Source organism: Salvelinus namaycush, chromosome 19 (genome assembly GCF_016432855.1).
Source record: "Salvelinus namaycush isolate Seneca chromosome 19, SaNama_1.0, whole genome shotgun sequence".
In the NCBI taxonomy this organism is placed as follows: Eukaryota; Metazoa; Chordata; class Actinopteri; order Salmoniformes; family Salmonidae; genus Salvelinus; species Salvelinus namaycush.
Window position 1 is genome coordinate 15570103 of NC_052325.1, and position 25348 is coordinate 15595450.

The 25348-nt window shown below is 41.9% G+C and overlaps 1 protein-coding gene across 2 annotated transcripts in view; it reads left to right on the forward strand.

The window, feature by feature from the left end:
- Nucleotides 1–5743: 5743 nt before the first annotated feature.
- Nucleotides 5744–25348, forward strand: part of LOC120064180 (cystathionine beta-synthase-like) — a 28021-nt gene continuing 8416 nt past the window's right edge. The window contains exons 1-6 of one of the 2 annotated variants that reach the window (XM_039014571.1): nt 5744–5989; nt 18819–19199; nt 22754–22860; nt 24591–24725; nt 25092–25171; nt 25276–25348. The exon at nt 25276–25348 is cut by the window's right edge and continues 132 nt beyond it. In XM_039014571.1, the coding sequence (XP_038870499.1) occupies nt 18826–19199; nt 22754–22860; nt 24591–24725; nt 25092–25171; nt 25276–25348 (769 nt within the window). In that variant the 5' untranslated portion in view covers nt 5744–5989; nt 18819–18825. The remainder of the gene's footprint in view (nt 5990–18818; nt 19200–22753; nt 22861–24590; nt 24726–25091; nt 25172–25275) is intronic. The other variant, XM_039014572.1, reaches the window with a different exon arrangement.

The window sequence follows — 25348 nt, forward strand, 5'->3', positions numbered from 1 at the left end:
TCGGGTAGCCTTCCACAAGCTTCCCACAATAAGTTGGGTGAATTTTGGCCCATTCCTCCTGACAGAGCTGGTGTAATTGAGTCAGGTTTGTAGGGCTCCTTGCTCGCACACACTTTTTCAGTTCTGCACACAAATGATCTAAAGGATTGAGGTCAGGGCACTGTGATGGCCACTCCAATACCTTGACTTTGTTGTCCTTAAGCCATTTTGCCACAACTTCGGAAGTATGCTTGGGGTCATTGTCCATTTTTGGAAGACCAATTTGCGACCAAGCTTTAACTTCCTGACTGATGTCTTGAGATGTTGCTTCAATATATCCACATAATTTTCCTGCCTCATGATGCCATCTATTTTGTGAAGTGCACCAGTCCCTCCTGTAGCACAGCACCCCCACAACATGATGCTGCCACCCCGTGCTTCACAGTTGGGATGGTGTTCTTTGGCTTGCAAGCCTCCCCCTTTTTCCTCCAAACATAATGATGGTCATTATGGCCAAACAGTTCTATTTTTGTTTCATCAGACCAGAGGACATTTCTCCAAAAAGTGCGATCTTTGTCCACATGTGCAGTTGCAAACTGTAGTCTTGCTTTTTTATGGCGGTTTTGAAGCAGTGGCTTCTTCCTTGCTGAGCGGCCTTTCAGATTATGTCGATATAGGACTTGTTTTACTGTGTAAATAGATACATTTGTACCTGTTTCCTCCAGCATCTTCACAAGGTCCTTTGCTGTTGTTCTGGGATTGATTTGCACTTTTCGCACCAAAGCACGTTCATCTCTAGGAGACAGAACGCGTCTCCTTCCTGAGCGGTATGACGGCTGCGTGGTCCCATGGTGTTTATATTTGCGTACTATTGTTTGTACAGATGAACGTGGTAACTTCGTTTGGAAATAGCTCCCAAGGATGATCCAGACTTGTTGAGGTCTATAAAAAAAAAATCTGAGGTCTTGGCTGATTTCTTTTGATTTTCCCATGATGTCAAGCAAAAAGGCACTGAGTTTGAAGGTGGGCCTTGAAAGACATCCACAGGTAAACCTCCAATTGACTCAAATGATGTCAATTAGCCTATCAGAAGCTTCTAAAGCCATTCCATCATCTTCTGGAATTTTCCAAGCTGTTTAAAGGCACAGTCAACTTAGTGTATGTAAACTTCTGACCCACTGGAATTGTGATAGATTATTTCACTGTGTCTAAACAATTGTTGGAAAAATTACTTGTGTCATGCACAAAGTAGATGTCCTAACCGACTTGCCAAAACTATCGTTTGTTAACAAGAAATTTGTGGAGTGGTTGAAAAACAAGTTATAATGACTCCAACCTAAGTGTATGTAAACTTCTGACTTCAACTGTAAGTAGGACACGTGACATTCCGGCAACTTTGAGAAAAAACACTTTATATCGGAGTTGTCTCAAGATGGCTATGCATATTCATGCAATTAGGCTAATAGCATTGCATCTCTCTCCATTGAATACAGGCGGTTGATGTCAACCACCCCCATCAAATATTAAAAAATACATCTCATTATTGTAATGCATCCAAAGAACGGATAGGTGGGAGCGAGACAGCCCGCAGTGCCGCTTTGTGGACAACGACTACTATTGTTACAGTAGAGAAACATGTATCTTGTCAATATATTCATAATCTTTGTTAATAGATACCTGGCCAACATCCAGTGAGATTGCAGAGCGCCAAATTCAAATACAGAAATACTCAATATAAAAATTCAGAAAACAAAACATATTTTACATAGTTTTAAAGATTAACTTCTTGTGAATCCAACCACGGTGTCAGATTTTAAAAATGCTTTACGGCGAAAGCATACCTTATGATTATTTGAGAACATAGCCCAGCAGACAAATCATTACAAACAGTAACCAGCCAAGTAGAAGAGTTACACAAGTCAGAAATAGAGATAAAATTAATCACTTACCTTTGATGATCTTTATATAGTTGCACTCAGAAGACATTCATTTACTCAATAAATGTTCCTTTTGTTCGATAAAGTCTCTCTTTATATCCAAAAACCTCAGTTTTGTTCGCGTTTTCTTCAGTAATCCACAGGCTCAAACGCAGTCACAACAGGCAGACAAAAAATCTAAATTGTATCCGTAAAGTTCATAGAAACATGTCAAACGATGTTTATATTCAATCCTCAGGTTGTTTTTAGCCTAAATAATCGATAATTTTTCAACCGGACGATAACGTCGTCAATATAAAAGGTAAACATGAAAGGCACTCTCTCGGTCGCGCGCATGAAAAAGCTCTGTGACACGGCAGGGTCCACTCATTCAGACTGTTCTTACTCCCTCATTTTTCAGAATATAAGCCTGAAACAATTTCTAAAGACTGTTGACATGTAGTGGAAGGAATAGGAACTGCAATTTGACTCCTAAGTCAATGGATACTGTAATGGCATTGAATAGAAAACTACAAAACCCAAAATAAATCCTACTCCTGAATGGATTTCCTCAGGTTTTTGCCTGCCAAATCAGTTCTGTTATACTCACATACACTATTTTAACAGTTTTGGAAACTTTAGAGTGTTTTCTATCCAAATCTACCAAATGCATATCATATCTTCTGGGCCCGAGTAGCAGGCAGTTTTATATGGGCATGCTTTTCATCCAAAATTCAGAATGCTGCCCCCTACCCCAGAGAAGTTAAAGATAATATGCTGAATCGCTCCGCCATTTCCTGGTTGCTAAAATTCTAATAGTTTGTCTAATATCAATTTATTTGACAAAACAAGCAACGTATAGGCCTATTGTAAAGAATCATTGTACCATCTAAACCGCTGTGAAGTATATTTTCAATAACCCAAAGGGTGCATTTGTAAATTCACTCTGGCTATCTACTCCAATTTCAGAGCACACTCCTCTGTGTACCAGAGCGCAGAATAACTGAGGAATTTACAAATGCGCAACACCCATTGAGGGTGAGTTCGTAAATTCACTCTGGAGTGCCTGAGTGCGCTCAGAGTATGCTCTGGGGTTCGTAAATTCAGAGCATTGTAAGATTGTCCATTCTTAAATCCAGATGGTTCGTTCTCGGAGCGTTCAGAGTGCACACTGGACGCTCTGGCCAAGGAGTAGGGTTGATCCTAGCTCACAGCTTGAGTGCTTCACTGCTGTTAACTGGCTAAAGTTGGCTAGCTTGCTAGCTACTTCCAGACACAAATGAGAGAACACCTCGCTCTGACCATTTTACTCGCCTTAGCAGAGCTGGCATTGGTGACTGTAACTGTGCTGCTGGCAACAATTTAATTATGTTTTTTCCCCAACGTTTACTGGCATTGGCCATATTCAACGGGTGTTAAGCGCACGTAACTTAATCAGTTATTCTGCGCTCTGGCACACTTAGACGAGAGTGCTCTGATATCGCAGTAGATAGACAGAGTGAATTTACCAACGCACCCAAAATAGTGTATTTTCAGCTTTTTGAAGCTGGTGTACAAAACCAAAAGTAAAAGACACAAAAACAAAATGTAAGAAAGGGAAGCATAGAAATAGCCTACATAGAACAAATATACCGCTTCTTAGACTTGCCTTCAATGAGATTGACATATCTATAACTCACATTTCTATGTGCATTTGGTCAGTCTCCCAGAAAGTTACATATTGCAGCTTTAAATATTGTATTAATCAAATGTAAAAAAATATAATATGCACTCAATGTAATATGAAAATATATCACATTACACATTTAGTAATGGCAGAATGATATTTCAACTTCATGTTCAGTAACACTTTTGTATGACTTAAGTACATTATTTTATCAATAGGAGTGGGGGGAAAAGGTGCCTGTTGTGCATTGATAAGCACACCAAAGCACAACAAAGTCTGCATTAATGATAAGTAATCAAATATAGGTGGCACTTCTAAAAGCCTTTTTCACACAATAGCTGCTGAATTTGCAACATAACTTTTCTTTAATTTTGACCAGTTACAAGTAGGATTGCAAAGGGTCATACATTTTCCAAAATTTCTCCATGGGAAGTTAAGCCCGGGAATTTTGCTTAAATTCATCCAAAAAGTTAGCTTATAACAGTGAACCTTTTTTGTGGGATACACATAAGGCAATTCTAGGTCTTGTGGCATATTTTGGTTCAATGGAATTGCAACCCTCTTCATGCACAGTGCACTCCTCCATCACATGTACAGCTGATTCTCAAGATCTTGCACACAAAAGCCAAGGACTACATGCTTTCTGGTAAGTTTTAATTACAATACTGGGTGGGGTGAATATATTTTATATGACATACATGATTTTTTGTTAACTAGTAAATAGTAGCCTACAGCAAAGTGTGTTTTAAATCATTTCTAACTTGTTAACAATTTCTGCTAGTTAGTTTTTGCTACCATATGGGTTTTAGCTTGCTTGAGTCTGCTAACTGAGTGTTAATTCACCTGTTTCCATACATGTTTATTTTTAAAACATTTATTTTACAATGGAGTTGTTTAATCTAACTGCTTAACTATTTATCTGAACATGGAATTGTATTTGGTTTTTTTTTACAACATTTTTTCTCATCTTTACAGGAAAATGCCATGCAATTGCTCAAGCAATTTCTCCAACTGTCAACACATTGAAATGAATAGAGGACATATACCTGGAGACGCGTTGGTTGGGAATTGTGTGGAGGTGCGCGTTCGTGGGTGTGGTTTCAGAGCCGCGTACCTACTGTATTTCACAATTGGACAGCGAACTATCGTGTCCCAGCGTCTGTGGACTATGATTTACGCTTTAGCAGCAGGAGGACGAGCAATATCCACCGTTATAGTACGGATGAAGCCTGAGCTGGAATGTGAAGCTGAAGCTGGTTAGCCTTAGAAAACGTCTGCTATCCGGGATCTTTGGGACATCCATACCCCATTGAAGTAGAACTTTAAAATGGTTAAGGTTAGGTAAAGGTTATGGTTAAGGTTATAGTAAGGGTAGGTGTTAAGGATAGGGTTTAAGGGAACGTCCCAAGGACCCTGGATAGTACTGACCAAAATCCTTAGTAGATCCAGGCAGAGATATTTTTGATTAGATGGGAAACTCTATTGGAAGGAGTGAATGGGAGTCAATTGGGCACTAGCTTGAAATCTCAACATTAACATGAATAACGTGAAGCTAAAACATTACAAATATTTTCCAGAGATGTGAGATAATTAACTTGTTCTCTGTAATATCATATAGCTTTGAAATCGTGACATTACATACTTAAAAGGAAAATACTAGGCAGGTTTCTCAACTCATGGTGCCTTTAATTATTATTATTTTTAATATAACCTTTATTTAACTAGGCAAGTCAGTTAAGAGCAAATTCTTATTTACAATGACCGCCTACACATCTGGGACATCTGCGAACTCTGGAAAAAAAACTAAGTCAAATCATGGTCAGTGATCTTCAGGTCGGAGAGTCAGAGTTGTGCAGGATGCCAGTGTTTCCAACTTGGAATTCAGAGTTGTATGAACGTTTTAAACGATTTTCCCAGTTGGAGATAGTTTTTTCCATGAGTTCCCAGTTGACTTGAACGCACTGAAGTCGGAAGTCGAGGATTTCCGAGTATATATGTGAACAATGCATCATACCTTTTTAAGAAACGATTACGTGACGATTCCCTTAGCAACTGAGTGACGCAGATGACAACGGGAACATGATTGGTCTACAGTCTGCTGGGCGGAGCATGAAACGTTTCGCCATTCATTTACCTATGGATTCTTATCTCCTCCTTTTCTAATATCTCTGGTAGATCTATCTTGATTCTTATGTGCGCAAAGGCCCGACAAATGTGTAAACTCTGAAAATAGCCAGAAGAGCAAGACCGACAAAAGCCCCCACGGTAGCCAATCAACGCACACATCAAACAAGTACACTCGAATCAGATTGGACCGTTGTCACTCTTGGGCTGCTGGCAATGCTAATATAGTCGCATTCTACGAAAGATCTTTGAAATTGGATCACATACCGGTACATCACCACTAGCTACCTTAATTGACTCAAAGGTGAGTGAACATCAATGTTACTACCAAAGAACGATATTAATAACCATATAATTTTTATTTTTGAGTATTTTTTTGACTGATTCAGAACACTCCATCATTCCTCACGTGTGGCGCTTGAACATCATAGCGCTCTGTCTCTTTCCTACTTTTTCTAATCTATTGCAGTGTTATGTTATAGGGTTCATGGATTGTGTGGTGTCATGTAGAGTGACTTGACCATCTGAAACAACTGAGTGACATGAACAAGCATGATGAAATACCATTACAGTAGCATCATCAGTCGCGCTAAAGTAGCCTACTGTAGCCAACGCGGACAATGGTGGAGTCCTATTACGCTGGTTTGGGATGAACCGGGCAATGTCCTGTCAAGTCATCGGGCGAATGTGGGGCGGGAGGAGCGCCTTTCTCAAATCAATCGGTAATCTGCGCCGATTGGTCATGGTGTCAACAAGGCAGAATGGTGCATCGTCCAGAAACATACATCTCTTTTCCATTAACTAAATGTTGACTCTTCAAACTAGTTTTAATTGGGAAGGCAGATAAAACGTTTTTATCAAAAGCAATCACTTTTGCATGTGAAACAATTAATTACGTCACTTTTGTTTTTAGGCGTCTTCGCTATCCGCCAGAGCGGAGCACCTGGCTCACGACCGGGACGCATCCCTGTTCCAAAACGAATGCAATCACTTTTAACCCGGTTTAAACTCCTCCCACTAGGGTAACCCGGGCCAGGTAAACGAACCTCCTCAGTGTAAAATGCGGCGATTGCATCATCTATCTCATACGAAATTTTGTAGCCTAACAAAAAGTATAATTTGACATGCTGGTGAATGGAAGATGTATAGCATTTAGTAGCCTACGACGGAGGGGGGAAAAGTATTGCCTACAATAGAAAGGAGACATAATAGCAGCTATCAATTTGATGTCAGAATTTATCTTTATATCTAATGTTACATAAGTGTTTTTTAATAGTTAAGTCTGCACAGGTTTGTCTGTCCACTGTTGAACAGATTGACACTAAACCTATAATCAATAACTAGAATCATAAATGGTATGGCAACTGCTTGGCCTCTGACCGTAAGGCACTACAGAGGGTAGTGCGTATGGTCCAGTACATCACTGGGGGCAAGCTTCCTGCCATCCAGGACCTCTATACCAGACGGTGTCAGAGGAAAGCCCTAAAAATGACCAAAGACTCCAGCCACCCTAGTCATAGACTGTTCTCTCTGCTACCACACGGCAAGCAGTACCGGATCGCCAAGTCTAGGTCCAAAAGGCTTTTTAACAGCTTCTACCCACAAGCCATAAGACTCCTGAACAACTAATTAAATTGCTACCTGGACTATTTGCATTGACCCCCCCCCCCCACTACTCTCTGTTTATTATCCATGCATAGTCACTTTACCTCTACCTACATGTACATATTACCTCGACTAACCTGTGCCCCCACACACTGACTCTATCGGTACCCCCTGTATATAGCCTAGCTACTGTTATTTTAAAACATTTTTATTTTATTTTTTACTTCAGTTTAATTTAGTAAATACTTTCTTACCACAAATTTTTCTTAACTGCATTGTTGGGTAAGGGCTTGTAAGTAAGCATTTCACTGTATGGTCTACACCTGTTGTATTCGGCGCATGTGACAAATACAATTTGATTAGATTTTTTGAAATATGTATACACTATTAAATCCGTACTAGCTAGGTAGTGTAGCCTGTAATTGCGAAACATTTTACATTTGCAAATGGTATATTGGATTGGGGGAAATTACGTGCTTTAATTCCCACTTTGTAGACTGTAAGACCAGTGCATCCTGGTTTTGCCTTTAGATAGTAGGATAAATGTAGGAAAACATAATTTTTTTATGATCTGATATAGCTGGCAGACTAAATTACTATTCATTGAGGCTAAATTCACAATCTGGCACTCATACCATCAGGGCCACCTAATCATCCCCAGCTTCCAATTGGCTCATTCATCCCCCCTCTCCCCTGTATCTATTCCCCAGGTCATTGCTGTAAATGAGAATGTGTTCAGTCAACTTACCTGGTAAAATAAGGTTTAAATAGGTACAATAAAAAAACTAATATGATCCTTGGAAAAATGTGTAATATGTCAATTAGTCTGCATAGGCTTACTTGAATATTCAGAAAGCCCTATCAGTTTACCTATAGCAGGGATGGGCAACTGGTGGCCCCTCTTTTGTAGGCCACGGATCAATTCTCTTCACTGTCAAGAGGGGGACCGCTAAAATGTTTTGCTTGCAAGGAGAGAGCGTGCAGGGCACTCGACAAAATGTAGCCTAGGGCCCCCAAAAGGCTAGGACCGGCTCAGACTTCATGGATGGATGGGTACGCAGCCCCGCAATCCACTGCGGCCCCTCAATGATGAATTCAGATTGTGTTGTGTAATGTTTATGGCCGATGAGCACTGATACGCTTTATCTATAATTTCTCTTCATATGACTTGGTTTGAAAAGGATTTGCCAGTAGATTGTCGACGTGATTCATAGTAAACTGGACAAGCAGTCATTATTATCTAAAATTTTGAAAGTATGATGTTGACATGATCAATCAAGATTATAATAACATCCATCTGTGGTTACCAGGTTGTTAGCTAGCTAGCTAATGCTGTAACATGACTGAACAAGGTAAACGGCTCATGAACTGCCTGCAACATTGTTTATGAAAGTTAAAATGCGGCCCCCCCCAATATGCGATAGAAAGAAAATAACTAATCTGGGTTATAACATTTGAACAGTTTTATATAAACTGTTTTCCCTGCAGTAATGGTTCAAGCATGACTGTCAAGAATCTGCCCTCAGTGTATTTTCTATGGCACTCAGAGGCTGCAGTGCAGCGAAGTAATCGTTTGGAAAATTATTATTGGCGTGATTCTTTCTCCTAGGAGCAAGAGTGCTTCCAAATAAAAATTCCAGGTAGCACAGCAAAATGTTTAGGAGCATATGCAACCAAAATGGTAGCACTGTAGAGCCCTGCATCACATACATTGGAATGGGCAGTATCTGTTTCTGCAGACTGTGTGTTCTCCCACTCAGTATTTGTTACAGCACATGGACACTCATATCCCCATGTGGTCTCTCTCTCCCCACAGCCCCAGCTGTTGTTGGGGGCTGTCTTGCAGGGCCAAACACCAACATCCCTGCTTTATAGAGGTATTCAAAAGAGCACACCTAGGGTATTAATAGTAGCTGTAGTAAAAGGTAGTGTGTGTGGTGTTGCTGTGTTGGCCTCGCCAGCATCAGTGGCAGTAACTAAAGCTCAGAATGTTTAAGTTTCCTGGGTGTGCTCGTTGCAGCCTCATACTGAAGTACACAGTCTTGGAAAAGGTAAACACTGTTGCTTCTTATGCAGTTGTTGTCTGTGTGAGCTGGTCTGCATCATCATCATCATCATCATCATCATGTAACCAGCCAATCAGTGTGTGCCGGGCAGGTGTGTGTGTTCCTTTCCCTTAGCACTCATTAACAGCTGCTTTTAGAGTTGATGGATACAGACTGTGTGTGCCTATTGTCATTTCCATGTAAAAGGACCCATGAGCACCAATGTCAAGTTCATAGGAGTATATCAAATTGGGTGTCAAATAAAGCTAAGAGTATATTTTAGAGAAATTAAGGCATAGATCCATTTTCCATAAAAAATGTTTTTGTCATAAGTAAAGTCTTTGATTTCTGGTCAAGAAAACATCTTAAAAGATATTAGAAATACACCAAAAGACCCCGTCAACTAATATCAATACTTCTATATTTAGTTCTGGAGAAATTATTTGCCTTCTCTATGTTTAACTTCTCTACGCTACGGGATTATTTTCCTAAACAACCGCTGAATTGCAGGGCGCAAAATATTACTAAAAATATTTATAATCATGCAATCACAAGTGAAATATACCAAAACACAGCGTAGCTTGTTGTTAATCCACCTATCGTGTCAGATTTTGAAAATATGCTTTGCAGCGAAAGCAATCCAAGCTTTTGTGAGTGTATCAATCAATGCTAGAACAGCTAGCCCCAAATTACCATGGTCACGAAAGTCAGAAAAGCAATAAAATTAATCGCTTACCTTTGATAATTTTCGGATGTTTGCACTCACGAGACTCCCAGTTACACAATAAATGTTATTTTTGTTCGATAAATATTACTTTTATAACAAAAAAACGGCATTTGGGTTGCGCGTTATGTTCAGAAAACCAAAGCCTCATTCTGTTCAACGAAAATTCCAAAAAGTATCCGTAATGGTTGTAGAAACATGTCAAATGTTTTTTATAATCAATCCTCAGGTTGTTTTTAACAAACATAAACGATAATATTTCAACCGGACCGTAACCTATTCAATAAAAGAGAGAAAGAAAATGGAGAGCTACCCTTCTCGTGTGCAGGAACTAATCAAAGGACACCTGACTACGTTGCAACATCTCGCTCATTTGTCAAAATAAAAGCCTGAAACTATGTCTAAAGCCTGGTCACAGCCTGAGGAAGACATTGGAAAAGGAATCTGGTTGATACCCTTTTAAATGGAAGAAAGACGGGCAAGGAAACACAGATTAATTTTTTTATTTTTTATTCACTTCCGGGTTAGAATTCCTCAGGTTTTCGCCTGCAGAATCAGTTTTGTTATACTCACAGACAATATTTTGATAGTTTTGGAAACTTTGGAATGTTTTCTATCCTAATCTGTAAACTATATGCATATTCTACGATCTGGACCTGAGAAATAGTCAATTTACCTTGGGAACGTTATTAAAAAAAAATAATAATAATAATCTGACCCCTAGCGTCAAGAGGTTAAGAAACATTGCCTTGTAATTATTTTACCAAAACACCACTTATCGTTAATATACACTGCTCAAAAAAATAAAGGGAACACTTTAACAACACAATGTAACTCCAAGTCAATCACACTTCTGTGAAATCAAACTGTCCACTTAGGAAGCAACACTGATTGACAATAAATTTCACATGCTGTTGTGCAAATGGAATAGACAACAGGTGGAAATTATAGGCAATTAGCAAGACACCCCCAATAAAGGAGTGGTTCTGCAGGTGGTGACCACAGACCACTTCTCAGTTCCTATGCTTCCTGGCTGATGTTTTGGTCACTTTTGAATGCTGGCGGTGCTTTCACTCTAGTGGTAGCATGAGACGGAGTCTACAACCCACACAAGTGGCTCAGGTAGTGCAGCTCATCCAGGATGGCACATCAATGCGAGCTGTGGCAAGAAGGTTTGCTGTGTCTGTCAGCGTAGTGTCCAGAGCATGGAGGCGCTACCAGGAGACAAGCCAGTACATCAGGAGACGTGGAGGAGGCCGTAGGAGGGCAACAACCCAGCAGCAGGACCGCTACCTCCACCTTTGTGCAAGGAGGAGCAGGAGGAGCACTGCAGAGCCCTGCAAAATGACCTCCAGCAGGCCACAAATGTGCATGTGTCTGCTCAAACGGTCAGAAACAGACTCCATGAGGGTGGTATGAGGGCCCGACGTCCACAGGTGGGGGTTGGGCTTACAGCCCAACACCGTGCAGGACGTTTGGCATTTGCCAGAGAACACCAAGATTGGCAAATTCGCCACTGGCGCCCTGTGCTCTTCACAGATGAAAGCAGGTTCACACTGAGCACATGTGACAGAGTCTGGAGACGCCGTGGAGAACGCTCTGCTGCCTGCAACATCCTCCAGCATGACCGGTTTGGCGGTGGGTCAGTCATGGTGTGGGGTGGCATTTCTTTGGGGGGCCGCACAGCCCTCCATGTGCTCGCCAGAGGTAGCCTGACTGCCATTAGGTACCGAGATGAGATCCTCAGAACCCTTGTGAGACCATATGCTGGTGCGGTTGGCCCTGGGTTCCTCCTAATGCAAGACAATGCTAGACCTCATGTGGCTGGAGTGTGTCAGCAGTTCCTTCAAGAGGAAGGCATTGATGCTATGGACTGGCCCGCCCGTTCCCCAGACCTGAATCCAATTGAGCACATCTGGGACATCATGTCTCGCTCCATCCACCAACGCTACGTTGCACCACAGACTGTCCAGGAGTTGGCGGATGCTTTAGTCCAGGTCTGGGAGGAGATCCCTCAGGAGACCATCCACCACCTCATCAGGAGCATGCCCAGGAATTGTAGGGAGGTCATACAGGCACGTGGAGGCCACACACACTACTGAGCCTCATTTTGACTTGTTTTAAGGACATTACATCAAAGTTGGATCAGCCTGTAGTGTGGTTTTCCACTTTAATTTTGAGTGTGACTCCAAATCCAGACCTCCATGGGTTGATAAATTTGATTTCCATTGATCATTTTTGTGTGATTTTGTTGTCAGCACATTCAACTATGTAAAGAAAAAAGTATTTAATAAGAATATTTCATTCATTCAGATCTAGGATGTGTTATTTTAGTGTTCCCTTTATTTTTTTGAGCAGTGTATTTTCTAATTTCTCTCCCTCATGAGGAGGGAGGATAATACAAGTTCATAGAAGTAGCAAGTAAAGGTAGACCTACCAATTAGTTATAGTGTTTTTACTTATATCATGTTTTGTTTATGAATTATTAAGTGATTAAAACTCGTAATTATCTTACTGCAATTGAATTGGCTACAATGGGATATCATAGTAGTCACAGTTGGGTCACTTGCTACTCCCTTCCACTGGCATACTGTTATGTTCAGCTCATAACTGTTTTCTTTCTCTGAAAACAGTCTGGACAACCCCTCCTCCTCTCTTCAATGTCACCTCTCCCGGCTCGTACTAACACCTACCCAACCCATGAGCCCCCTCACTTTCCATTTACTGTAACCATCATCCGCACCTACTGAGCACTGACCGACACTGGACGTCCATGGACGTTGAAAAGTAGTTTACATTTTGTCAGTCCGCTCTGGCTGTGATTTCATTGATTTTTGGGCCGGACCGTGGTTCAACGTCCACTGACGGCCTGTATTTGGCCCAAACAACCACGTCCATGATTGGTGACCAGACCAAATCTAAACCAATCATCGACGTCTATGTTTCACAAGTTTGGACAGCACAGTACAGTAAAGAAAAGTAGAGTACAGTACAGTAGATCACACTAGAGCAGTGGTTCTCAACTGGTTTTGCCTCGGGACCCAAATTGAACCAGGTTGTCTCAGTCGCGACCCCAAGTTTCTTGTTGCGAAAAATAATCACCAAAGTACAATCTGGAAAACAGTTTTTAATGCTATGTTGATAGTAAATGTAGCAATTACATGACAAGGGAACAACATTTCCACCTCTTTCATTTTGATCATATTCTTGATGAAGAATGTTAATAAAGTCACTGGTTTGAAACCACAAAATCAACCAAAATAGCTCTGCTAATAGCTCTATATTGAAAATACTGTGATTTGAAGAAACATTTTTCAGAGATTAAATTATTAAAACATGTATGTTCATTATCATTTCTACACACTTTCTACCTGGTTTAAGTTCAGACTGGAGTATAACAAATATTTAATAAAATAAAACAATTTACACACTATATATATATATATATATATATATTTTTTTTACTCCAACACCTGCGACCCATTCAAAACTTCCTGCGACCCAAATTTGGGTGGTGACCCACCAGTTGAGAATCACTGCACTAGAGTACATTATAATGTATTGTACTGCACTCTACTGAATTATACTGTACTCTACTCTACTGAACTCCACTGTGATGTGCTGTACTGTGCTGTAGTGTGATGTCCAAACTTGTGAAACATAAATATCTACTATTGGTTCAGATTTGGTCTGGTCTGGACCAACCAAATTTGTTCTTGTTTGGGGGTTGAGCTCATTAGAATAATAGCAAGTTCGTAGAATAATACCCATGAATGCAAAGGATGATATTGCATATTTCTACCTTTGTGTACCTATTCATAATACATCATCATGAAGAGATTGACATTCATATCCACAATTATGCATTTCTGTGTAGTACAGATCAGGCACGCGTTATGTAAATCTGTTACCGTAATTATTTTATTGGGTGTAAATCCACTTCACTTACTGTAGTTCAATAACCAAAGTTTTTTTTTTTTTCAAACTCAAGGTGTCATGTGACACACCATTCTTTCTGCAGACATCTTTGAATCTTAATGTGGAGCAGATATTTAGCAAAGTTTTTTGGAAAACGTGGACACAAAGAACTGAGTGAGATTTTACTGTAATTCTGTTACCACACTTTGCATCTACACAGTTCTTCCAGGGTTGTGTGAAGTCTTGTGTGTAAATTGTTGGAAGTAGTCCTTGTGCGTAGAGTTGTTATATTAGGCATAAGTAAACTTTGAATTCAATGGTTTTTGTTTGGCATACATTTTAAAGAGAAAAATCGTAGTCACTGGCTAGGTTTCCATCCAATTGGCGACAGATTTTCTTGCAAATATTCTAAAATCTGCACCAACGAAATATGCATATTTTCCCACCGGTGGTGTTTCTACCAAACTGACTTGTTGCAGATAAAAATCAGTGTGTGATTTAGAGGTCGACCGATTTATGATTTTTCAACGCCGATACCGATTATTGGAGGACCAAAAAAGCCAATACCGATTAATCAGCCGATTTTTTTTAATATTTTTTTTTTTTTTTTTTTTTTATATATATTTTTTTATTAATTCATTTTTTAATAACGACAATTACAACAATACTGAATGAACACTTTTATTTTAACTTAATATAATAGATCAATATAATCAATTTAGCCTCAAATAAATAATGAAACATGTTCAATTTGGTTTAAATAATGCAAAAACAAAGTGTTGGAGAAGAAAGTAAAAATGCAATATGTGCCATGTAAAAAAGCAAACGTTTAAGTTCCTTGCTCAGAACATGAGACCATATGAAAGCTGGTGGTTCATTTTAACATGAGTCTTCAATATTCCCAGGTAAGAAGTTTTAGGTTGTAGTTATTATAGGAATTATAGGACAATTTCTCTCTATACCATTCGTATTTCATATACCTTTTGACTATTGGATGTTCTTATAAGCACTATAGTATTGCCAGTGTAACAGTACAGCTTCCGTCCCTCTCCTCTCCCCTACCTGGGCTTGAACCAGGGACACATCGTCAACAGCCACCCTCGAAGCATCGTTACCCATCGCTCCACAAAAGCCACGGCCCTTGCAGAGCAAGGGGAACAACTACTTCAAGGTCTCAGAGCGAGTGACATCACCGATTGAAACGCTATTAGTGCGCACCCCGCTAACTAGCTAGCCATTTCACATCGGTTACACCAGCCTAATCTCGGGAGTTGATAGGCTTGAAGTCATAAACAGCTCAATGCTTGAAGCACGGCGAAGAGCTGCTGACAAATGCAGGAAAGTGCTGTTTGAATGAATGCTTACGAGCCTGCTGCTGCCTACCACTGCTCAGTCAGACTGCTGTATCAGATATCAAATCATAGACTTAATTATAACTTAATAACACACAGAAATACGAGCCTTAGGTCATTAATATGGTCAAATCCGTAAACGATAATTTTGAAAACAAAACGTTTATTTCAGTGAAATACGGAACCGTTCCGTATTTTATCTAACGGGTGGCATCCTTAAGTCTAAATATTGCTGTTACATTGCACAACCTTCAATGTTATGTCATAATTATGTACAATTCTGGCAAATTAATTACGGTCTTTGTTAGGAAGAAATGGTCTTCACACAGTTCGCAACGAGCCAGGCAGCCCAAACTGCTGCATATACCCTGACTCTGCTTGCACGGAACGCAAGAGAAGTGACACAATTTCCTTAGTTAAAATAAATTCATGTTAGCAGGCAATATTAACTAAATATGTAGGTTTAAGAATATATACTTGTGTATTGATTTTGAAGAAAGGCGTTGATGTTTATGGTTAGGTACATTGGTGCAACGACAGTGCTTTTTTCGCGAATGCGCTTGTTAAAGCATCACCCGTTTGGCGAAGTAGGCTGTGATTCGATGAGAAATTCACAGGCACCGCATCGATTATATGCAATGCTGGACAAGCTAGATAACTACACATGGTTGATGATATTACTAGTTTAACTAGTGATTATGTTAAGATTGATTGTTTTTTATAAGATACGTTTAATGCTAGCTAGCAACTTACCTTGGCTTCTTGCTGCACTTGCGTAACAGGTAGTCAGCCTGCCACGCAGTCTCCTCGTGGAGTGCAATGTAATCGGCCACAATCGGTGTCCAAAAATGTAGATTACCGATTGTTATGAATCGGCCATTCCGATTAATCGGTCGACCTCTAGTGTGATGATGTAGTGCACATAAAATGTACTTTTTCATGAACCAAATAAAAATCGAATGTTCAATGTGTTTCCATCGCATTTTCAACTCTACCAATAGTTTTGTCACAAACTGTTGAGTTAAATAGTAAATGTGTCTACTCTGGTCTTGGCATATGTGCTCTAGCCAACAGCTCACAGATACAGTGTGGGTAGGCTCTGCAGATAGGCTAGTCTACAGTCGTGATCAAAAGTTTTGAGAATGACACAAATATTAATTTTCACAAAGTTTGCTGCTTCAGTGTCTTTAGATATTTTTGTCAGATGATACTATGGAATACTGAAGTATATTTACAATAATTTCATAAGTGTCAAAGGCTTTTATTGACAATTATATGAAGTTGATGCAAAGAGTCAATATTTGCACTGTTGACCCTTCTTTTTCAAGACCTCTGCAATCCGCCCTGGCATGCTGTCAATTAACTTCTGGGCCACATCCTGACTAATGGCAGCCCATTCTTGCATAATCAATGCTTGGAGTTTGTCAGAATTTGTGGGTTTTTGTTTGTCCACCCGCTTCTTGAGGATTGACCACAAGTTCTCAATGGGATTAAGGTCTGGGGAGTTTCCTGGCCATGGACCCAAAATATCGATGTTTTGTTCCCCGAGCCACTTAGTTATCACTTGCCTTATGGCAAGGGGCTCCATCATGCTGGAAAAGGCATTGTTCGTCACCAAACTGTTCCTGGAAGTTGCTCTCGGAGGATGTGTTGGTACCATTCTTTATTCATGGCTGTGTTCTTAGGCAAAATTGTGAGTGAGCCCACTCCCTTGGCTGAGAAGCAACCCCATACATGAATGGTCTCAGGATGCTTTACTTTTGGTATGACACAGGACTGATGTTAGCGTTCACCTTGTCTTCTCTGGACAACCTTTTTTCCGGAGGCCCCAAACAATCGGAAAGGGGATTGATCAGAGAAAGTGACTTTACCCCAGTCCTCAGCAGTCCAATCCCTGTACCTTTTGCAGAATATCAGTCTGTCCCCGATGTTTTTCCTGGAGAGAAGTGGCTTCTTTGCTGCCCTTCTTGACACCAGGCCATCCTCCAAAAGTCTTCGCCTCACTGTGCGTGCAGATGCACTCACACCTGCCTGCTGCCATTCCTGAGCAAGCTCTGTACTGATGGTGCCCCGATCTCGCAGCTGAATCAACTTTAGGAGACGGTCCTGGAGCTTGCTGGACTTTCTTGGGCGCCCTGAAGCCTTCTTAACAACAATTGAACCGCTCTCCTTGAAGTTCTTGATGATCCGATAAATGGTTGATTTAGGTGCAATCTTACTGGCAGCAATATCCTTGCCTGTGAAGCCCTTTTTGTGCAAAGCAATGATGACAGCACATGTTTCCTTGCAGGTAACCATGGCTGAGAGGAAGAACAATGATTCCAAGCACCACCCTCCTTTTGAAGCTTCCAGTCTGTTATTCGAACTCAATCAGCATGACAGAGTGATCTCCAGCCTTGTCCTCGTCAACACTCACACCTGTATTAACGAGAGAATCACTGACATGATGTCAGCTGGTCCTTTTGTGGCAGGGCTGAAATGCAGTGGAAATGTTTTTTGGGGATTCAGTTCATTCGCATGGCAAAGAGGGACTTTGCAATTAATTGCAATTCATCTGATCACTCTTCATAACATTCTGCAGTAAATGCAAATTGCCATCATACAAACTGAGGCAGCAGACTTTGTGAAAATGTATATTTGTGTCATTCTCAAAACTTTTGGCCACGACTGTACATTAAAATATTATGGATAAGAGGAAGAATGTTTTTATTTGTCAAAACTGCAGTTGATCATTGATCATCATGTCACCAGAATAAGATTTTAAGGATTTTAAAACATTCAGAAATGCAAGAGCCTTAAAATGATACAGTTGAGTTTTGCTTGTTTTAGTGCTCTTGAATACAGATGGCCAATCCAGCTGAGTATGAACAGAATTTACAAATGAACCCTGGACAGAGCATTGTTTCCCACATTAGACCTTTGTTTGGTCAAAGTTGCTGTACATTTCGTCCATTTTGACCTGTTAGGCTTTCTACACGATCGTTCCCACCTGCAATCCCTGAGAAGACTGCTATTTCAAAAGTGCTTTGCTTATCTGTTCAAGCAGTACAGAAAGGGAGAGTTGTCTTTGTTATCCAATAGAGTAATCAGGATAAGTAGTGTGTGTCTGTGTATGCAGAGCTAGGCTAATCAGCCCTTTTTAAAAAGAGACCCAACTGCAGAGACCGAGGTTTCGTGCTTTACGCTCTAGTCTCTGCAGTGTGTAGCCTATGTAGGCTACCTGTGTGAAAGTCTGGGTTGCAGTGTGTAGGCCTGTTGAGGGAGCATTCTCCCTGGCAGTATTCACCTGAACATATCCTGGCTTGTCCCTTGTTATGTAAGGACAGGAATGGTAATAATGTATAAATAACCAGAATGTAACCACATTGGGTGTGTGTTCTTTTTTATAGATCTGCATATTAGCTGAGAAGGGTAGTACATTTTACTACAATAATTTGATAATCTGTCAGATACTATTTGTCTCCTCTCTCTCCGTCCTCTCTCTCTCAGGTGAGCCATGTCGTCGGTTCTCTCCAGCACAGACTCTGTGGGCGCCGAGCCCTCCGTCTGCCCCAACGCAGCCAAGCTCAGCAACACGCAAGCCAAAGGAGTGGCTGACATTTTGAAAGGGGGGTGCAAGGTCAATGGAGAAGCCATGTTGAACGGCCACAAGCTCTCCATTAATGGATCGGCTCAAGTGAACGGGGACAGTGCTGGCCATAAGGCCCAGATTGGGTCGGTCCATGTGAACGGGCACGAGGGGAAGAACGATCTAGAGAAGGCAGCCGCAGGCGTGCAGGAGAGGCAGTGGATCCGTCCTGACTTGCCCAGCAAATGCACTTGGAAACTGGGCGGGTCTTCTGTAGATTCCCCTCACTGCCACTCTGAACTGTGAGTCACATCTCCATAGCAGAACCACAGTATTTCCACATATTCTGCTGATCCACCCGCCTCTTTGAACACATACAGTGCATTCGGAAACTATTCAGACCCGTTGACTTTTTCCACATTTAGTTACGTTACAGCCTTATTCTAAAATGGATAAAAACAAATGTTTTCCTCATCAATCTACAAACAATACCCCATAATGACAAAGCTAAAACAGTTTTTCAGAGATTGTATTCAAAGTAAGAAACTGAAATATCATATTTACAGGATTCAGACCATTTACTCAGTACTTTGTTAAAGCACCTTTGGCAGCGATTACAGGCTAAAGTCTTCTTGGGTATGATGCTACAAGCTTGGCACACCTGTATTTGGGGAGTTTCTCCCATTCTACTCTGCAGATCCTCTCAAACTCTGTCAGGTTGGATGGGGAGCGTCGCTGCACAGCTATTTTCAGGTCTCTCCAGAGATGTTCAAGTCCAGGCTCTGGCTGGGCCACTCAAGGACATTCAGAGACTTGTCCCGAAGCCACTCCTGTGTTGTCTTGGCTGCGTGCTTAGGGTCGTTGTCCTGTTGAAAGGTGAACCTTCACCCCAGTCTGAGAACCTGCTCCAGAGTGCTCAGGACTTCATCAAGGATCTCTCTGTACTTTGCTCCGTTCATCTTTCTCTCGATCCTAACTAGTCTCCCAGTCCCTGCCACTGAAAACAATCCCCACAGCATGATGCTGCCACCAGCATGCTTCACTGTAGGGATGGTGCCAGGCTTCCTCATGACGTGACGCTTGGCATTCAGGCCAAAGAGTTCAATCTTGGTTTCATCAGACCAGAGAATCTTGTGTGTCATGGTCTGAGTCCTTTAGGTGCCTTTTGGCAAACTCCAAGCGGGCTGTCATGTGTCTTTTACTGAGGAAGGGCTTCAGTCTGGCCACTCTACCATAAAGGCCTGATTGGTGGAGTGCTGCAGAGATGGTTGTCCTCCTGGAAAGTTATCCCACCTCCACAGAGGAACTCTGGAGCTCTGTCAAATGTGACAATTGGGTTCTTGGTCACCTCCCTGACCAAGGCCCTTCTCCCCCAATTGCTCAGTTTGACCGGGCGCCCAGCTCTAAGAAGAGTCTTGGTGGTTCCAAACTTCTTCATTTATGAATGATGGAGGCCACTGTGTTCTTGGGGATCTTCAATGCTGCAGAAATGTTTTGGTACCCTTCCCCAGATATCGGAACTCTACGGACAATTCCTTCGACCTCATGGCTTGGTTTTTGCTCTGACATGCACTGTCAACTATGGGACCTTATAGACAGGAGTGCCTTTCTAAATCATGTCAATTAAATTGAATTTACCACAGATGGACTCCAAGCAAGTTGTAGAAACTTCTCAAGGATGATCAGTGGAAACAGGATGCACTTGAGCTCAATTTTGAGTCTCATAGCAAAGGGTCTGAATATTTATGTAAATAAGATATGTGTTTTATATTTTTAATACATTTGCAAAAATTTATATAAACTTGTTTTTGCTTTGTCATTATGGGGTATTGTGTGTAGATTGATGAGGATTTTTATTTTATTTAATCCATTTTAGAATAAGTCTGTAACATAACAAAATATGGAAAAAGTCAAGGGGTCTGAGTACTTTCCGAATGCACTGTATAGTTTACATAGTTCACTGACTGTACTAATTTCCCTTGCGTAGCTAAGATATAGTCACCAGCTTGCTTCACTTGAAAGGAGAAAAAAGAAGCAAGATAGCCCAGCCCCATGTGCTTTTATGTTTCTCGTTTGGTTGAGCAACAACACTAAAAGCAGCATGTTGTTTTGACTTGCAAGAATTTGATATTTAGCCTGGCTCCATTTTCCTGCATAATGACACACCTGAAAGGACCAGAGCCACAGAGAGGACCCAGGAGTGAGGAAGGGTTGGGCAGAAGATGTTTGGTGTTTCACCATGACATGGCAATTTTAGGATTGTTTCCAGCAACACTGAAGTGAGCTGGCATTTTGGCCTAGGGAAAAGGGTATGTGCGTGTGCATTTCTCTGGCACAGTCTGGCTGTTTGACACTGTAGTCTCTCCACTCAATAAATGTAAGTTGTTATATAAGGCATCAACAACTCAGTGCTGCCTGCCACATGCACAGGCGTGTTTGTCTCACTGACAAACAGAATCCATAGGCTACAGTACCATGTTACAAAACTCTGTCCCAAAGATGTCATGATACAGAGGTTACCCCGTTACAAAAGTAGCCAAGTTACACAAGTTTCCAAATTACAAAACTGTAACAACATTCAAGAAGATACACTACATGACCAAAAGTATATGGACACCTGCTCGTCAAACATCTCATTCCAAAACCATTGGCATTAATATGGAGTTAGTTCCCCCTTTGCTGCTAAAACAGCCTCTACTTTTCTGGGAAGGCTTTCCACTAGACGTTGGAACATTGCTGCGGGGACTTGCTTCCATTCAGCCACAAGAGCATTAATGAGGTCGGGCACTGATGTTGGGCGATTAAGCTTGGCTCGCAGTCGGCGTTCCAATTCATCCCAAAGGTGCTCGATGGGGTTGAGGTCAGGGCTCTGTGCAGGCCAGTCAAGTTCTTCCATACTGATCTTGACAAAACCTCACTCTGTGCATGGGGGCATTGTCCTGCTGAAACAGGAAAGGGCCTTCCCCAAACTGTTGCCACAGTCAGAAGCACAGAATCGTCTAGAATGTAATTTTATTCTGTAGTGTTAAAGTTTCCCTTCACTGGAACTAAGGGGCCCGGACCATGAAAAGCAGCCCCAGACTATTATTCCTCCTCCACCAAACTTTACAGTTGGCACTATGCATTGGGGCAGGTAACGTTCTCCTAGCCTCCGTCAAACCCAGATTAGTCCGAGGGACTGCCAGATGGTGAAGCGTGATTCATCACTCCAGAGAACTCGTTTCCACTGCTCCAGAGTCCAATGGCAGCGAGCTTTATATCACTCCAGCCGACACTTGGCATTGCTCATGGTGATCTTAGGCTTGTGTGCGGCTGCTCGGACATGGAAAACAATTTTATGAAGCTCCTGACGAACAGTTCTTGTGCTGACGTTAGCGGTCCTCTTGTGTGGCTTACCACTTCGCGGCTGAGCCGTTGTTGCTCCTAGATGTTTCGTCTTCACAATAACAGCACTTACAGTTGACCGGGGCAGCTCTAGCAGCCCAGAAGTTTGACGAACTAACTTGTTGGAAAGGTAGCATCCTATGACGGTGCCACGTTGAAAGTCACTGAGCTCTTTAGTAAGGCCATTCTACTGCCAATGTTTGTCCTTGGAGATTGCATGGCAGAGTGCTCAATTTTATACACCTGTCAGCAACAGGTGTGGCTGAAATAGCCGAATACACTAATTTGAAGTGGTGTCCACATACCTTTTTATATATAGTGTACTTTGGAGCAAATATACCCATGTTTACAGAGCATGTGACAAATACAATTTAATTTGATTTGTTTTTGTTGCCTTGTTTCCTTGGCTATTTGGGAATGATTTTCTGTGTATATTAATTAACTGGGTCTCCATCCCATACCCTCCTCTCAGGACTGAAGCCCCCAGCATTCTACCCAACATCCTCGGGAAGATCGGAGACACACCTCTGGTCCGCATGAACAAGATCCCCAAAGCCTTTGGCCTTAAGTGTGAACTCTGTGAGTATTTACACATACACACACAGTCATGTTATGACACACACAGTCAACCTTGAAGGCATGACACACAGTCAACACACACAGCATGGCACCCACTAAGCATATTGACACTAGCCAAAAGACAACCAGATAAAGGCAATGTCTGTATTTGCACTTCCTTGTTTGTGTCAACATGATGGAAATACAGTAACTTATCTGGCTGTGTCATTTTTAACTCACATTTTCTGTCCCCCCCCCAAAAAAACTGTGAGTGTGTTTGATTTACACATTGTGGGCGATCAGCTGTCTTCCCCAGAGCAGTTCTATGTTTTAAAGCATAAATCCAGTAGTAGAGGACATGACAAAGAGGGAGGGATCGAGAGAGAGGAAGGAGCGAGGGTTAGGAGAAATGGAGAGAGGGAGAAGGAGATGGAGAAAGAAATGGGTACATGGCAATGAAGAGAGGGATAAAATAGAAGTGAGGGAGAATGAAATAATTGACCAAAGAAGAGTGCAAGAGCGAGGTAGAGGAGGCTCTCTAGACTCCTCCTGTAGTACAGTTTAGCTGTGAACGGTTACCCTTTGTTACACTGTCATTACTTCAAAGTAAACGTAAGGGTATCACATAGCCTCCTTTCCTGACATTACAGTCCACTAGGCTTCACTGTATGATGGTAGGGGTCTTGTCTGAAGTAGGTTAGTCCACTCTGGGTGGAGGGGGGTATGGTCACCTGAAAGACCCTCTGCTCTGTGGGAATAGGTGACCTTCTGAGGGCCACTGTAGCAAGGTGGGGTGGGAGGGGTGGCAGGAGAGGGGCAAGGTCTTGTATCAGGTGCCACTAGGCAGGATTGTGACAGTCACAAGGTTTGGGAAGTCTTGGGAAGTCAGGAGGTCGATTCTGAGGGAAATGTTCCCTTCATTACCTAATAGCATCTGTTGTTTTTGTTAAAGACCAGTTATTCTGCACGGCGACTAGCTAGCTCAGACAGACCCTTGTTTTTTCTCTGATTGGTACAGTTGACCAATGACCGGTAAAGTACAATAATACTAGACTTAATAATAGTGCCGTTTGGTACCACCCTCCATGTCGGGGGGGTTTTGAGTTCACTGCATGTGAACCATGTCACGGTCCTCCGTCTAAATCTTTCCCCTCTTGCCAGTGAGTGTTTTTTATGGGCCTGATTGTTTAGAGTCAATCTCTGGTTGATTCACATGGCTTAGTGGGACAAAGAGGCCTGTTTCCATGGTACTTCCATGGATTTTCACGTGATTCAGATTTACTTTTTGGCTGTCCATAGTGGATTTGGGGCAGTTTGGAATCTGTGCCAATCGGCTGTTGTACGTGTGAAAGGGAGAGTGGGTGTGGTATGTGTGCGGACCTTTGGACGACCCCCCCCGCCCCCCCCCCCATTTTCCAAATCGGCTCATGGGGGCTCAGTCTCTTCCCATGATCCCCCCCTGCCTGGGACAACTTCTACTGTAATCCCTTGTGTTGTTAAGGGGCTTTATAGTTAACTTGTACATAGGGGGATTTTAGTTTGAGTCTTTTCTGTGGTATTAAAATATGTTTTCTAAATTGGTTTGTTTTGCCCATATGTTGTTACGCTTAAGTAAAGGATAACATGAGCCAGCGGAGTACATATTCAAAATTCAACATTTCCTCACACATGTTACCACCCTGTCTCTTTTTCTTTCTTTCTTTCTGTGTGTGTGTGTGTGTGTGTGTGTGTGTGTGTGTGTGTGTGTGTAGTGGCCAAGTGTGAGTTCTTTAACGCAGGGGGCAGTGTGAAGGACCGTATCAGTCTAAGGATGGTGGAGGATGCAGAGAGAAATGGGATCCTCAAACCAGGAGACACCATCATCGAGCCCACCTCTGGCAACACAGGTACGCATGAGAGAGACAGACAGACAAGGCCCTCTCTGTGGAACTGGCTATGTGACTCACAGCAGAAAGATTACACCCCAGTCAAAGGATTTATGTTTGTTTTTTTGTTTGTGAGTATGCCTGTACAAATGTGTGTACACGTGTGTGTGCGTTTAAAATGAGTTTTGCCTGGTGTGGTCACTGAGACCTCCCAGCCTACCTTTGACATTAGGATCCACTGTAGCCCTGTGTTGTGTAGTATGGTCTGTACTGCTGACATGACCTGCAGCTATTCACACCTGTATTTACACCTGTCCTCTCTCTCTCTCTCTCTCTCTCTCTCTCTCTCTCTCTCTCTCTCTCTCTCTCTCTCTCTTTGTGCTGCAGGTATTGGTCTAGCCCTGGCCTCTGCAGTTAAAGGCTATCGCTGCATCATTGTCATGCCTGAGAAGATGAGCATGGAGAAGGTGAGGCTGCTGTGTGTTTGTGCACTCGTGTACGTTTGTGTCTGTGTGTCCATGCATAGGCATTTGTTATGTAACTAACTGTAATCTGGTCTTGTGTTCCTCAGGTGGATGTGCTTAGAGCCTTGGGGGCGGAGATCGTGCGTACCCCAACCGCCGCCCGCTTTGATTCGCCGGAAT